This window comes from Nomia melanderi, chromosome 8, assembly GCF_051020985.1.
Source record: "Nomia melanderi isolate GNS246 chromosome 8, iyNomMela1, whole genome shotgun sequence".
In the NCBI taxonomy this organism is placed as follows: domain Eukaryota; kingdom Metazoa; phylum Arthropoda; class Insecta; order Hymenoptera; family Halictidae; genus Nomia; species Nomia melanderi.
Window position 1 is genome coordinate 10,049,331 of NC_135006.1, and position 15,597 is coordinate 10,064,927.

The following is a 15,597-nucleotide window of genomic DNA, read 5'->3' on the forward strand; positions in this document are numbered from 1 at the left end:
AGAACTTAGATTTGGATGACATTTTTCGGTAGTATCTCAGCGTATCGTAAGTAATTGTTCCCCATTATTTTATATAGGCATACACATTGGTAATATTTTCTCCAAGCACAGTATTATATAAAAATGTTAATGACAAATTCTATGTTTCTGTATTTCATATATTATACACTTTTATAACGATTGAACAACAAGCATATTTAGTATGTTGGCATTGTTCAGAATTTCTAATTTTTATTCCTCTATATATTTTGTATGTTACTTAATTATTTTATTTATTATAGGGTGTTACGAAAAATAAGTCATAAATATTGATGGAAAATTTGCAGTCACAATTGAAATCTGAAAATATACTAAAGAATGTTTAAGAAAGATTTGCAAATTTTTTTTAGGAACGAATAATAAAATTTTATGATCGAACGTCCGAAAATGAATATATGATATAAATAATACCTGAAAACGAATGTAAATGTACATAACAAGAACGAGTTTCGGTGTATCGATATTATAATCCGCAAGTCAAATACTTTTTCAATAATTTTAATATTACAATTTTTACCAAATTTTTTAAATATATTTTTTAAAATTATTATTATGACTATGAAGTACAACCTGCTTGCTAATCTAAATATATTTATATCTCTTTTAAGACTCATATAGTATAAAATTTAACTATATATTAAATGAAATAAAAATATTTATTCAAATTTAATAAATTGTTTATAGGTAATGAAATATATTTAACCCAAATGTATTAAATGAACAAAAGATTGTTATTTAAAAACTGTAATTTTAAAAATTATGGCCACAATAAAATTTGTATTAGAATTTACAATTATTCAACGCGGTGTTAGAAATATAAGTTATATTAAAAGGGTAAAAGTAACAAATTTATATAGTCCAAATTTAATCATTTTACCTATTTTTTTCGATATTTTCCCCGAAAATATGTTTCACAGTTTGTAAGGTATTCAATATTTAATCTGGATAATTTTTTCGATTGTAATTACAAAAAACTTATTATATTAGTAGTTTACTAAAAGATCAGTTTATAAAAAGATATTCCTTACATCGAATGATATTATTTATTATATATACTTTTTCGTATATTTGTGATTTTTAATAAGGTTAGCAACAAAATGGTACAAATTTATTATACCATCATCAATACTTGTCCAAGTTTATTATTCTTCTAAATATGAAATGTGTGTCTTTTTTCCAACAAGAAACTATAAAATTTCATTCTCCTCATTTCGAAATTGACAACTGTCATCGTAGTTTCATAAAAATGTATATTTCAATAAAACATATGTATCAAAATATTCCATCACCTAGTCTATTCAAACGAATCAGAACGTTTCCCCCGAAGCAACTTATTTTAATCAGAAATACTTTCTGTCGATCAAATTGTTAACATACTCCGAGCACAGCGAAATGCTATTGCAAACGTGCTCTCTTCCCCGATCATCTACATAATTCATAGTAACGAATAGATATTTCACTCCGACGATTCTGCAATACATGATAGATAAACGATTATCCACCTAGTCAATAATTCTATGGTGAAAATGAATTCGAGGAGTGCCGAGCGCAACGCATGTCGATCTAATCCACTGTTACACAAAAACTTGGAAAACCGATGGTGATGGAACACGTCCTCGTCGAGCAGCACGATTTACAGATCGCGCGGGCATAAAGTTTCGAGATGCTGCTGGTTACGTTGTTGACGCACGATTAAACCACGGTGCGCCGCAATAATGGTTGCGCATCGGGTGTGTGCGCATGCCGCGCAAGCGCGGTAACGGAGTGCCGCTACAGTGGCGCCAGTAATGGCGGCGGAAAACACGCGCGCACGCCAGCACCGCCGCCGGTTTGTTTCTCCACGCCTCTACCTCGCCTCCACCACCGCCACCGTTCTCACGACTCGTGGGTAAGTATCCTCACACTCCAATCAGTCTGCACTCGCATGTCCACGAGGTTGCTCGCACAGGCTTGCCGCATTCCTTTCGCACTGACCCCTCTCTTGTACCTGGCTCACCACGTTTAGTGCATTACCAGAGAGTCGTACCCGAGTGAACCGAGCCACCAGTTGAGGTACTTGTCGGGTATTATCAGACGCCAAGAGGTTAGGTCAGAGCGATCCCTCGCCCGTGGCGGGATTCCCGTCTCGTTTGAATTTGAATCCGCCGCGCCACGTTGTTTCCTTAATCATCGGACTACACGGTTTTTGACACGCGTCCGCAACGATCAACCGACGTCCAGCGAAACATTTCGGCGACTGTCATCGTGAGTTTACGCCGTTTACCGAGGGTTTACCGTGGCTGTCGGACCGCGTGACAGGCCACGCGTTGAGGTTAGGTTTATTCGTCGCCTAACGCGCTCTTTTCGAATGGATTGCTCGTGACGTACCACCGGAATCGATTTATGCGGTTATTAGTGCAAACAGCTGGTGATAAGGACACGTTCCCTAAGAGACGGATAAAGACCATGAGATTCGTGGAAATAGAGTGAATGTTTTCGGACGGTCGTATTTCGTGCAGTGACTTCTTCGGTGATCAGCAAAATGTACGCGTGATGGTGATTAGTATACATGTGCATTATTATGTTATACGTTTTGTTTATACTCACTGTCATATACATATACACACTTAGGCACACCTACTACACATTCACCGCGAAAATACTTTGTTTCTGTTGTTCATTGGCGTTGAAGAGCGATCGAAATTACGTGTTAGCCTGTTGCGTCGTTCCGTTGCGTTACGTTGCGAATGTTCAGCGCTGTCACGTATTTGTTGATGATCCCCGACAGTGCTCCGAAATATTTTCTATTTCAATAAAATTATTTTGCCATATTTGAAACCAGAAATCTAATATTTATTTGCTCGACGGTATTCCAAGTTCAATTGATATCTACGGTTGTTTGTGGGTTCGTAAACGAATTGGCGTGTTGTAAAATTCATTGCATTGAAAAATGTATTGCATCGAAATAAACGGTTCAAAGTAGCTGACAGACATTTGTTCCATCGTTTTCGAACACATGGTTTTACATGAGATACTGATTAAATGGTTATTACCATTAAAACTAGCGTAAGTTATCAAAACACACGACTCGCTTATACGTATACCGGCATACAAGTGAACCGAAATTGCGACAAAACCACTGTTGCAATTTATATGAGAAAATACGAATTAGTTTATTTAGCTGCAAGGTAGTTCCATTGTTAATTGGTACCTAACCCATTAATAATTTCATGCGTTACTCTTAAAGTGCGAATTTTTATGAAAATACAGACTTTTATACATTAATTCAGAAGAATTGTATTGTTTTCTCCGTTAAGAATTCTACTAGTTTCCAAATTAACCAAAAATCCTATTAAAATTCATCCAAATTCTAGTACATTGAATTCCAAACAATTAATATTCGAATTCCAATAATGTCCTACAAGGAACTGAAACCTCAATAGAACAAAGCACAATAAGCGCGAAAGGAAATTCGGTATTCAATAGCAAAATAGAAATATATTCAATGGAGAACACTAATTTCATAATTGGATATAAATCAGAGTTTGTATGATTCAAGTACTTTCTCACATTTCGGCTGGCGCTTGTCGAAATAATTGCCGCGGGACATTACTGTGTAACAGAACGCGCGAGATGATCGGGTTGCATCGGGCGCACACGGTAATGCAACGGCGCAACAATTTTTAAGTTGTACGAACTGGTCTGAACAGCCGCGATGACACGGATTTTTCGATTTCTCGTATGAGTTTTTCGTATGACGAACGGACGGCGTACTTCTTCGCGCCGCTCTCAGCCGACAGAAGAGAAAGAGAAGTTGACACAACCGCGATCGATGCAGTTGCTCGTGGATCAAATTCGATAGCTCCCGTTGAAACACAAGAAGGAACAGAAATTGAAGTCATTTGTCGATCGAGTCGTTGACTGTATCACACTTGAATTGCCCTTAAATGTTCCAAATTAATATATTTATATAGCGCTCCTTTTATGCTCCTTTCGTATATCTTCTGTTTTACAGTTTTCCTAACGAGAAAATATAATTCTCAAATTTCTATTCTATGACTTGGAACTTTTGAGTCGTGAGGTTTAAAATGGCGTTACGTATTGATTTAATATATCTGTCGATTAAATGTGCCGATTAAGTAGTAAGTACACAATGACTTCAGTTTGTACATCTTGTGTCTTACTATCTGGTTGAAAATGTTTCAGAAGATTGATTCCATTGCTAAAGAATAAAAATGATAAAAGAATATACCTCTATATTTAAACGTTTTTGCCAAGTATGTTATTTATTATTCATTTTGTACTCTACAGAGAAAAATAAATCATTAGATTTGAAATAACGTATGATTAACATTAGTTCTTCGATTCCACTTCCTTTTCTTTTACTGAAAGTAATCGTTTCTTCATTAATCAATAGTTTCTACTGTAATTGGTTCAGTACAACTAATTCAACATTTTTTACCAGACATAGTAGCATTAAGTTGTTTAAAAAGAAAGCATTCATGCTTTGAACCATCAGCTATCGAATGAAAACAAGAGATCGTTTTGTGTCAATATGCTTCACATCCTTATTCTCAAATGTTAGGTATCGAAGTTTAGGTATTCCATGGCTTGTTTTTCGAACGAAAAGTCCTGAGCTGTACGGATAGTCACAGCAGCTGTCCACCCGAGTCCAAGTACCCAAATATCACCAATCTACAGTGATTGTAGTGGGGTGGACAGCTACCGCGACCGTCGCATAGTGTGCGATTTTATCAATGCAGATTTACTTTGTCAAAAAAACCAAAACTCTTCGTAAATCGGAGAAGTTATCACGTATGATGGGTTAAGGGACTAGTATTTATTGCGGGAAATTTATTTTTGTTGTTTAATTCATATCGGAGTTACATAGAAAATTATGTCAGTACAAATTGTTGGACAAGCGGTTAATTATTCAATGGTATGTAACCATAATTTGAGTCGGTACCTTTTTTTATTTAGCTTTTGTTCCTCGTAATTTTGTTACTAAGACTATTATTAAAGTATTTATTTATGTTCGATTTGAAAATGTCGGCCTTGTACTTAGAAATGATCGATTTCTATGTAAAATTTAAAAATTTTCTATGATTTTCTTAATTGATCAAAATTATCACTGTGAAGTGATAAGTTTGTTTATTCAATGATTGTAAACTTTTCGTTTGACTTGGAGAAAGAAACTTTATAAGTATAATACATACGTAGTGTCGTAAGAAGTTCGTAAAGTATAATTGTTTTGTCGAATCTTGATGGAAAAGTTGTTGTAAACCCTTGAAAATGCGAATCCACTTATCTAAAGATGGCCAAATATAAGTTTCCAACAATAGAGTTGTACAGTTTCTTTGTTGTTTTAGTATGCTTGTTGAAAGAGTAAAATTATCAGTTACATTAAATATATATACGATCCTTTTCATATAATCGTTACAAAAAGTGTAACACAATTTTTAACGTATTTAAATTATTAAAAAATCTGGAGTATCATTTATCAGATAGTAATTTTTATAATTTCTTTAGCGCCACTGTTCACTATTCGTCTTTTATAAATTTTCAAGATTCTTAATCAAATTGGCAATTATACTGTCTTTGCTTCAAGTATAATATCCCAAACGAAAAATTCATTGCTTAATTTTCTAGAAAATAAGTTTGTATCTTCCCAATATATTAGAATCATTTTTAAAAAATTGAACTTACACATCAAGTTTTATTATATAGAATTTCTCAAAAATTATTTCTCTTAATTTAATACTTAAAAATGATAGGTAAAAAGCGTACACTATGCGTCGGTGTATTTCAGAATTCTTGTTTAGGAAAATGGGCTACAATAGTAACATCGTTTTTACTGACAAATATTTGTGGGAAAATCAAGAATACGTATAGGCGTTTCAAATAGTATATCAAATATTACAGAAGACTATTTTCTACCGTAATTCGTTGGAACAACGCAATGAATAACATGTTTTTTACACGACACAGAACATAATTTTCGGTGACAAATTCAACGAATACTGTTGCTTATCGAATCAAATATCTTGTTATAAAATTATAAAATGTTGTTATATGTAGGAATTAAGAAAAAAAGTTTTAATCATATTTCAATTGCATTTATTAGCTTAATATTTATTTTTATTCATTTCCTATACATAAATATTATATATTCCATTATCTGTTTAATATTCATAAATAATACTAAACTCAAAGTATCCGATTTTTAGAATCTTCTAAATGCAAAATTATTTAGTTAATGTTAATTTTAATTTTGTTATGACGATGTCTTATAATTATTAGCTGAAGAAGTGTATAACGTGTGTATATTTGGAAAACATGTGCACAGTACAATAATGCAGTCAAAAAATTCAAGATATTATTCCGGTGCACATGAAAAATCGTTTTCTTAAATGAAACTTTAACCATATATAGTTACTCCAAAATATTGTATATTTGATTATAACAATCTCCACGTGGATTTGTAGATTGTCTTCCAATGATTAACTTAATGTTATGCTAGATTTATAAAAATAATAAAATGAATACGTATTTTTCATTGATAGACCATTTAGAATCGACCTTGCTCTGCGATAGCACTAAACCTATCAAAAATAATAACTCAGAAACTTGAAAAATTAGAGTATAAAATTTTGTGAAGTTTTTATCCTCATCATTATCCTCACAGCCATACATTTGTATTTTTTTCAAATATGTGAATAGCTCTCTAGTAAATTTCCCCGAAAAAAGACTGTCAAAGCAGCGTTTGTAAAAACTGCAAGTTCCAAGTCTAATAATCTTTTAAAATCCTGTGCAATGAATTTAATCGTTGTAATAGCTGTGCATGTCCACGTGGAAATTATTTGAATTAAAACATAGTACGTTTAAAAGTCTAAAATACTTGGACAATTCTTCAATGAATAAATTCTTTCGAAATACAACTGTAGAATCAACATTCAATAAACTTTCTCTTTCCATTACTGATGATATTCAAGAATTTTGTACAACAAAACGAACAACTAATAAAATGATTTCAAGCGAATACGCGATATCTGAAAGAAACAACGTAGAGTTAAAGTTTCATTCAACAAAACAGCACTTCGCACACGTCATCATGATTCCTCAAAAACGGCCAAGGGATATTCCAAAACAACGTGTATCCGATACGATGATGAGCTATCCGTGCCGTAAAGCGTTGAAAGCGAGCGATAATATAACGCAGCGGGTCTCATGTTTCTAATCATTGCAAAAACTCCGCCTAGATATTCGATTCGATATAAACAGTATTTTCACGTTTGATCTCCGTCCAAGTTACAACAGTTCCTCAGCTTACACGGGCGGATATCTTTACCAGCGAACGAGTCACTTTTCATGAATTTTTCGTCGGTTCCACGCGGGACGCGGAGGAACCTGACACCAACGTTCGTCCCGCAATTTTTTCGGCGACTCGCGTCCGCGACGATCCGCGGTCCTCGCGCGCGAATCGGTGCACGCGAAGGATCCACGGCAGATTGAGGAAATGGAACACGTCGGTATCTGTTCTAGATGGATAATTCTGCGTACGTGCCAAATCATCTACCGCCGCCGTCTCTGGTCGTGTTTTCACAGTCCGGGGGGCTGCCGGAGGCTCTGAGAATGCAAAGACCCTTCAATCCACAAGTTAGTGTCCTATTATCCTTAACCTATATGCTTGAGCCTGTGTTTGCTTGCACTCCTCTAGCTTCTTCTGTTCGCATGGCGCACGCAACCCGCTGAAAATAATATTTATAACAGAACACCGCACGCCGACGATCCGCTTGATCTCTCCTTTCCTCGGGACAGACGTGTCCCGTCGTTTCGTTTCTTGACACGTTGACCGCCGCTCATCCACGGATGACATAATCGTTTAGGTTTTGTCTAGATTATCTACGAATCGGAGGTTGGATTTTACGATGATGCATCGGTGTAACCAAATTTTGATGAGGTTTGTGAGTTGCGAAAGCTTGGCCTTTGCACTCGAAACATTTTTTCGCTATATTCATCGTTTTCTAGTGAAATGTCGATGACATTCTTTACAATTGACAAAAAAAAAGTGGTTACGGATTATCGTGTTTGAATGTTCTATGTGTTATGGCGAAATTGAATGTTGAAATATTAAACTTTATGATTTAGCCGCATTGGAACAAGCAACGGCGGGTTGTGATAGTTGTTTCTTGAGTGCGAAGGGTTAGAGTGCAATTGTTGTGATAAATCTAAATTGTTTAATTTGCGTTTCGTTGAATACTTACTTCGGTTATGGGAGATTCTCCTGATTGCTTGTCTTACTTCTGGACATTTTCGTGATTTGGCAGTCAACGTGTTAACAATTTTAATACGACTTTCAGCCTAGTTATATTTTTTTCAGCGATACATATTAATGAATTGGGATCGAAAAAATATGTTATTCGGGTTGCAGGTTGAAACAGTTTTGAGCTATGATTGCGATAAAACTTGTTAGTAACTAATATGTATTTTTTCAATAAATTTTATATACAAGTATATAGTATCAGTATGAAATAAAATGTTTTTGGGATTTGTGTATCTCCACTGTGTTGAGGGGATTACAGTGGTATTTGCTGGAATGTTTGTAAAAAATGAATAATTATTAGGATTAGTTTTCTTCGATGCGAAAGAGTTTACAGATTTTTTAATTTCGTATATCGGTTTATCGATATTTTACTAATATTTGTTTTTTCTAGTAAACGTGCGTTAATCGTTCTTATATTAGTCCTCCTATAATGGTACACTTTTATACAAATTCAATTGTGTAACATTATAGGCACAAAATATGGAAAATAAACGTTTAATCGCATAGAGTAACCAGTATTCTTCGATTGGTATTATATAAATATCATTAATACTGATTCTATTAATGGATGAAATGAAGAAAACATCAGATTCAAAGAAACTTTTTCAAAAGATGAAACAGCCAATAGTCAATCCATTCGATAGTATAAAATTATGTGAAAAGTCAAGATATCAAAGTGTTTTTAAAATAAAACCTGCTAAATACAAACTGTCTTACATCCATATATAAAGTTAAATTATAAATGTATACGCATTGAAATATTATACTCCATTGTTACTTAAAAGTTGCTAACCATTTCTTGTAATAATAAAACATTTCGAAATCATAAATCACTTGTTAATTCGTATATAGAGGATATTTGCTAATTCCTATTTATATAACTCCTTTTTTAATGTTCAAAAGTTTTCTAAATTTTTTCATAAAATCTTTTAATATTCTCATGCTCCACAACAAGGTACAGAAAAAGGATAGAATCAGTTTCTCAGACTCCATTCGAGCAAGTGTGTATGTACCTCCTTAATCTGTTCTCTATTATTACCTGGATTAGAAAGTATCCTATTCCTGTTTCGAATATTATTCTAACCACATACGCGTACACGGTGCAACGTGTGAAAAGATATTTACATTAGCAGAGAATGGTTTTCGCGTGCCTTGAAATTGACACTTTCCGAGTGAAAGAGAAATTTACCTGATACAATACAGTAGGACCTCGATTAACAGTGTCGCTACTTTCCGCGATCTAGATCGTCCAGAGTCTTTGTTAACACGGTCGCGAGCAACGTTTGTTCCATCAGCAATTTTCATAATTACAATATTTTATTAACACTTTGACTCCCAAGTAAACGCTCATCAAAACATCTATGCAGTTGAAATAATTTTTATGACCCCTTGCCCTATGATTTCTTTCTGAACTGTAATGAATGTAACTACTTTGTTATTAATAATTTATTGAAAATAAGGAAAATTCCAGTATCAATCTATATCAACGTGTGATCTACGGTATAATCACTGATAACAAAGGAATAGTATGTGATTTGCATTCAAACAAATTGAATAATGTTTATGTTTGTTAAATTCTATTTGAAATCTTCGCTACGAGTGTGGCACGATATTGTAGGACAAGGGGTTAATAAAGCCGAAACCAGAAAGTCAAGTCCAATAACTTTATCTGAATAACGGTGTCATCCGAATTTGAGTGACGTGGCAGTCAAAGTGTTAAAGCAAAAAATCGTTTTTATATTAGGTCTATCGAATAGTTCTGTCCGTTTCCGAATTGAAAGGAAATAATATGTTTCCAATACATTTATGAATATTTACTGAATAAAATCATTTCCATCGTCACTAATGACTTTTTTCTAGTGTGATGTAATCTGTGGATTCCATTTCTGTAAAATTATTTCTCTTTGGAAATTTCAGATGACATTATCGGACAGAACTTTCTAAATAAATAATCACGTCAATTTCCTACATCTTTCACCACGCGTTACGATTTTAAATACAAACACACGTGAAACTAGTTTAATTTTCTTTATGCAAGATACAAAATATTAAACGTTACAAATACGCGACGCTGATCGCGAACGTGTTAAATTCGAACTCAATGATTCGAATTCTTAGATTAGCCCTTTGAGTACCAAGCGAAATTTTTATACATATTCGAGAAATGCTAAGCAATTTAAAATAAAGATGTATGATTGTAAAGAAAAATTTATGTTTCAGTCAATTTTGCTCTAAAGTTCATAAAATGTCTGCACAAAACTAAGAACATGTTAGGCTTCCTTTATTACTAATAAAATTAAAAAGAAACTTGTTGAAAGTACATGAAGGAGCGATATATCGTTCCTTGGCATTCAAAGGGTTAATATCTTGGTACAATTAATTTTTACAAAGATACTTGGTCAAATTTCTTCTAGTGTTTTCTCTTATCCAAGTAGTTAATTGGCCAACTAAATCAAATAAATCTGTGTCAGTTTATTAATTGTAATTAGATCAGGAACGTAATTCGGAAGCTGTTCCTAGTGATAGTAAACCTGTAAATCGAAAAACTGTTGATTGTTTTGCCCTAGGGAACATCGAAGAATGGTTCTATGATGTCCAAAAAATCACGAGGAGGAAATTCTGTGCTAGAATATATCGAAAGCGGTTTTAATCAGTGTTACGTTTAATGAAAGCCGCTTGCATAGCGCGGCCTTTATGTTTCTCACAGTTTATTGCGAATTCGTTTTACCGCACTATCGTAGTGAATAATAAAAGGGAGCCGCCCAATCTTTATGCTTCGAAAAATGTCCATTCCAATGGGCCAACAGCAGATGCAATCGCTTCGGCCGCTTGTTGCTTTATGCACAACCGCTGGTAATTAATGCCCGCTCTGAATAGGGATTTTGTTGCATGTGGGTGAACGTATGTTTATGAACGGATAAGTAGTGTTGTAGACAAATATATATGTATGCATATGTGTAAATACATGTTACAATAGCGACTCTTGGAGGAAAAATCGGACAACAAAAATCATTTCGATGACATTCGATATGGTAAGTATTGGATGGCGATTGCACGAAGTTAATCGGACCATTGTAATTATTATTACGGTCTCCTATCGTTATTATTACCCTTAGCACGATCTCGAAGAATGTAACAACTTGGGAATATACACGTATAAAAATATTTGAAAGGTAAATTAAAGGATGATTTAAATTTATTAAGAGTATTAGGAAATTTTAAAGGGGCAAACAATTGAACTCATGAAATTAGTTACTTTAAAAATTGTTTTTATAATGCGATGGTTGGACTTCCCTGCGAAATTTTGAAAATTAAAAGAAATAGCAACAGTTTGAATAGAAAGTTCTTAGGAAGGACATTTTTTTTTGTTATAAATATAAAATGAAGACTCAGATTAAAGGAGGCTCAGTTACTAAATTTGCTTAAAAAAGCAAGTACAAAAGTCGAAGTTGATAAGTTAAAAATAAAACGATTGTTTTATTCAAACTTTTATGATGTAAATTTTCTACATATCTATAACAGACTCGCTTAATAATATTCCTTAAATATCAACCTACGAAATGTATATATAAAAGAAAATCTATATTTTAAAATTCTCAAATGCTTGCACAACCTTAGATAATTGAAATCGTTTTATCACGAATTCCACACGTAAGTCGCAGGAAATTCCAAAAAAGTCAAGACATATATTTCTTCCGCGACTACACGCACACAGGACTTAACGCGCACCTACAAGCGAAACAAGCATTCGATTTGAATACGTGACGAGCGTATAGATTTTTAAAGTGTTCATTAACGAGTTCGTTGGAACACACGTATCGTGCCCATATGATGGTATTATGGAAACCAATTACAATGAGTGCCCGGAATAAAAATAAAAGCCTGGTCTCTTTCAAGACACGTACGTGCGTACTAATTGATTGAAATGGGACAATAAAACGCGGCAGTGCATCAAACATTTGGCGCCGCTAAAAAATGAGATAATTTCGTTGGAAATTAATCGTGATGGAAACAACCAGATTTGCTCGCGTTTTATTCAACGCACGACAATGATCGGCTGAAGGGAGGATCGGAGTAAAAAAAAAAAAACATCGTGAATACGCGAAACGCACAGTTCGAGCCGACCGGGCGACCTCCCCGTCGGCTGCGGCTGGAAAAATGCCATACTAACGTGCGGCCGGTTGTAATTAAAATAATAATGAATACCTAATAAATCGTTGATTGAACGGAGACCAGAAATACAGAGAGCACCGGTAAACGAGAAGCTCATTTCCTGGCATAAAAGAATAATAAACTAATCGTGCCATACTAATTCCCGTACAACTCGTCGGCTACATCATTATCGATTCGATGAAATGTTTATTCGGAATTTCGGCAACCTATCGCCCGTCACGTTTCCGTTGCCGATTTTTTCCTCCGTTCCCTGTTTCCTGTTTAACGTTGCATCGAACGTTGCAATTTTCACCAGCGAAAGCAAAACAAAATCGCTGTTACGGTCTTCCAATGGTACAGGAATCAAAATGAAACCAGATTTATAGTTTTGCGATTGTAACCGTGTTTAATGATTGTGGAAAAGAAATAAGTGATTCGCGGGTTTAATGATAATTTGGATTCTTAATGAAGATTTTCGATGCTGTTTAGCGAATAAAGGTCTTTACCATTCGTTGCACGGAAGTCGAAATAAATCATTTTGTTGTTATTACTATTTAACCTTTAAGAACAATGTAGTAAATATGAAATTCCTTTGACAATGTAACAATGTGCTCGGTTTTTAATAAATTACTCTTTTATTCAACACACAAGATGCAGTTTAAATACACTGTAAGATATGGAAAATATGAATATAATATAATAAAATAGTTTCCCGAACGACAAACAAAGTACAAGATATTAACTACGTTGATATATATAGATCCATACACAGTTTTTTAATGCAATGGTCATTGTAACAGTTAACTGTATTTCTTATGAAGGATTTAACACTAACCAAGACCTACATTTTGTATATATTTATTTCTACCGTCAAGTAACTGGTTACAAAACAAAGGTAAACAAATTAGAAGATAAATTTTTCTTAGTGGAAACAGAAATAAAAGGAAACATGAAAACTGAAGAATTGTTTAATTAGATAATATAGGAATTGGTATAGAGTTAAATAAATTAAAGAAAACGCAGAATTTTCAATCAAATTTAAAAACCGGTCATTTCAACCGATAAAATTCTTCATATTCTAAACTCGATTACTTACTTGTAATTATAACTATAAATATGTTAGAATATGAAAACGGAAAGCATCGTTTGACTTGTATCGGTTCGAACATTTGCGTCCGACGCGACGGAGGGCTATACTGCATTCTTCAGACCTTTTTCGATCCAATTATGTTTTCATTTTTTTATTACCCCTGTTATATTCATTCACTGTTTCCTATTTTAATTGCGTATTTATTTTTTCATGGATGTCAGTGAATTTTAAAAAGACCCAAGGAAATTGTTATTAACGTGAACGTTTTTATTTCTTCAATGATAAGTATTTCAAATGTGCATAGTTAAGTTTTGTCAGTGACAAAGAGTCATTCTATGTAGCAGTCCAAATAAAATCACGCTTTCGTCGCATTCTGGTTTGAAATATCAAAATTATAAAATTGGGTATTCCAATTGTATATAATGTAATTAAACATGAAATATTGAAATAAAATAGTCCTATCAGTCCATTGATTTGTGTATTATTTCTGTTTAACAGAACGATTTATTTATACAATCAATATCAGAAAATTAAATACACGTATCTAAACAATTTTCGAGTATAAAGAGTTAATTAAATTTTCATTTATTCCATCGTTATGAGTAGAACAAATGATTTCCTACCCTTACACGTAGTTTTCTTGTTTCCATTATCTGCGTGATCTGAAAAATCCAAAATCTTTAATGCAATAGGAAACAATAAATTAGCCAGTATGTAGCATGGAAAGAAGAAATTAAGCACTGGTAGATAATATAATGATCAAGAATGATACGCAGAATTAACGAAGGAAGACAAAGAATGAGAAATAATGTTGCTTACGATAATTGATCTGAGACTACGATGCGGAGAGCAATTTTTTTCTAAAATGTTTCCTGCGCTTTATGAATTCTAACACATTTCGCACACATCGGAATTCTAATGCTGCACGAATTTAATTCGACGCTGAACGGAACGGCTACGCGAACAGGAATATTGATCTGATAGTGCGAAAGCATTGTTCAAATATTGGAACTCCATTTTCGACCAGTTTTAAGTAGGAATATTTCTATTTCCGTTGAAAGTACAACGAATCCTTTTTAGAGGGATTTATATTTCGCAATATTATAAGCGGGAATATTGCGCTCTTATGTATGTACCTTCCGACGTATTTGAATATTATACAAGTATTTGTTGAAGATAAACACTTGATATCCCACGGAGCTATAAAAATGAATGTTTAGCGATGTGACCAGATTCTGTTTGCCTTTTGAGATTCTAACGTATCGCTAATAAGGGACGGTCAACGCAGAATCGCAATTAATTACACGTCGGGGTTACAACACGACTCGTGTAATATTACTCTAGTATTCTGCAAATTTAACTATTTTTGAGAAATGTATTTATTTATTTATTACAAAATGACGTTTGGCTTTGATTGTAGCTAAAATTTCTTGGTTTAATATTTCTGAGTATGTATATTGTTTTGTCCTGCGAAGGGAAATAAACGAAGCGTATGATTTTTTTTTTAGGAAAAATTGCTATAAATTTGAACTTCAAAAAGAGTGAACATCGCAGTTTGAATGTAAACAGTTGAGTTACATAGAACGATTATTTGTATGTTTTTTAACACTCTGATAAAAAAGAAACGGCATAAAAGGAATTAATATGAAAGTAACGATTTTTGAAAATTCGGTTACTTATAAACCTTATAATATTCAATATATTTTGAGGTTGATTTTATATTTTGAATTTTCAGTAACGAGAAATATATCGGTTTTAGTCAATATTCATTTCACCATATATCTAGAATGTATCAAATAAACCTATTGTTTATATACTTATTGAGAGAAGTTGACAAGTACACTAATCAATATTTCAAGTAATTATTTATCATTTTATAACTCATACATAATATACAATACTTTTTACTATAAATGAATATAATGAAAAGTTAAGTTACACAGTTTAAATAAAAACTTGAATGTTTCCCTTAATAAATACCTATATTATAATTATTCTATTAACTATCGTGCGA

At 33.4% G+C, this 15,597-nt stretch overlaps 1 protein-coding gene and 1 long non-coding RNA gene across 6 annotated transcripts in view; one reads left to right on the plus strand and one right to left on the minus strand.

The window, feature by feature from the left end:
• LOC143174763 (uncharacterized) overlaps positions 1 to 1,944 on the minus strand; it is a 22,810-nt gene extending 20,866 nt beyond the window's left edge. Inside the window, exon 1 of the long non-coding RNA XR_012999071.1 lies at positions 1,542 to 1,944. This is a non-coding gene — a long non-coding RNA (uncharacterized LOC143174763). The remainder of the gene's footprint in view (positions 1 to 1,541) is intronic.
• The window catches only part of LOC116427504 (E3 ubiquitin-protein ligase Rnf220), a 272,759-nt gene continuing 258,982 nt past the window's right edge, over positions 1,821 to 15,597 (plus strand). For 2 of the 5 annotated variants that reach the window (XM_076369658.1, XM_076369662.1), the window contains exons 1-2: positions 1,945 to 2,562; positions 7,561 to 7,674. In XM_076369658.1, the coding sequence (XP_076225773.1) occupies positions 2,509 to 2,562; positions 7,561 to 7,674 (168 nt within the window). In that variant the 5' untranslated portion in view covers positions 1,945 to 2,508. The other 3 variants (XM_076369661.1, XM_076369659.1, XM_076369660.1) reach the window with 3 other exon arrangements.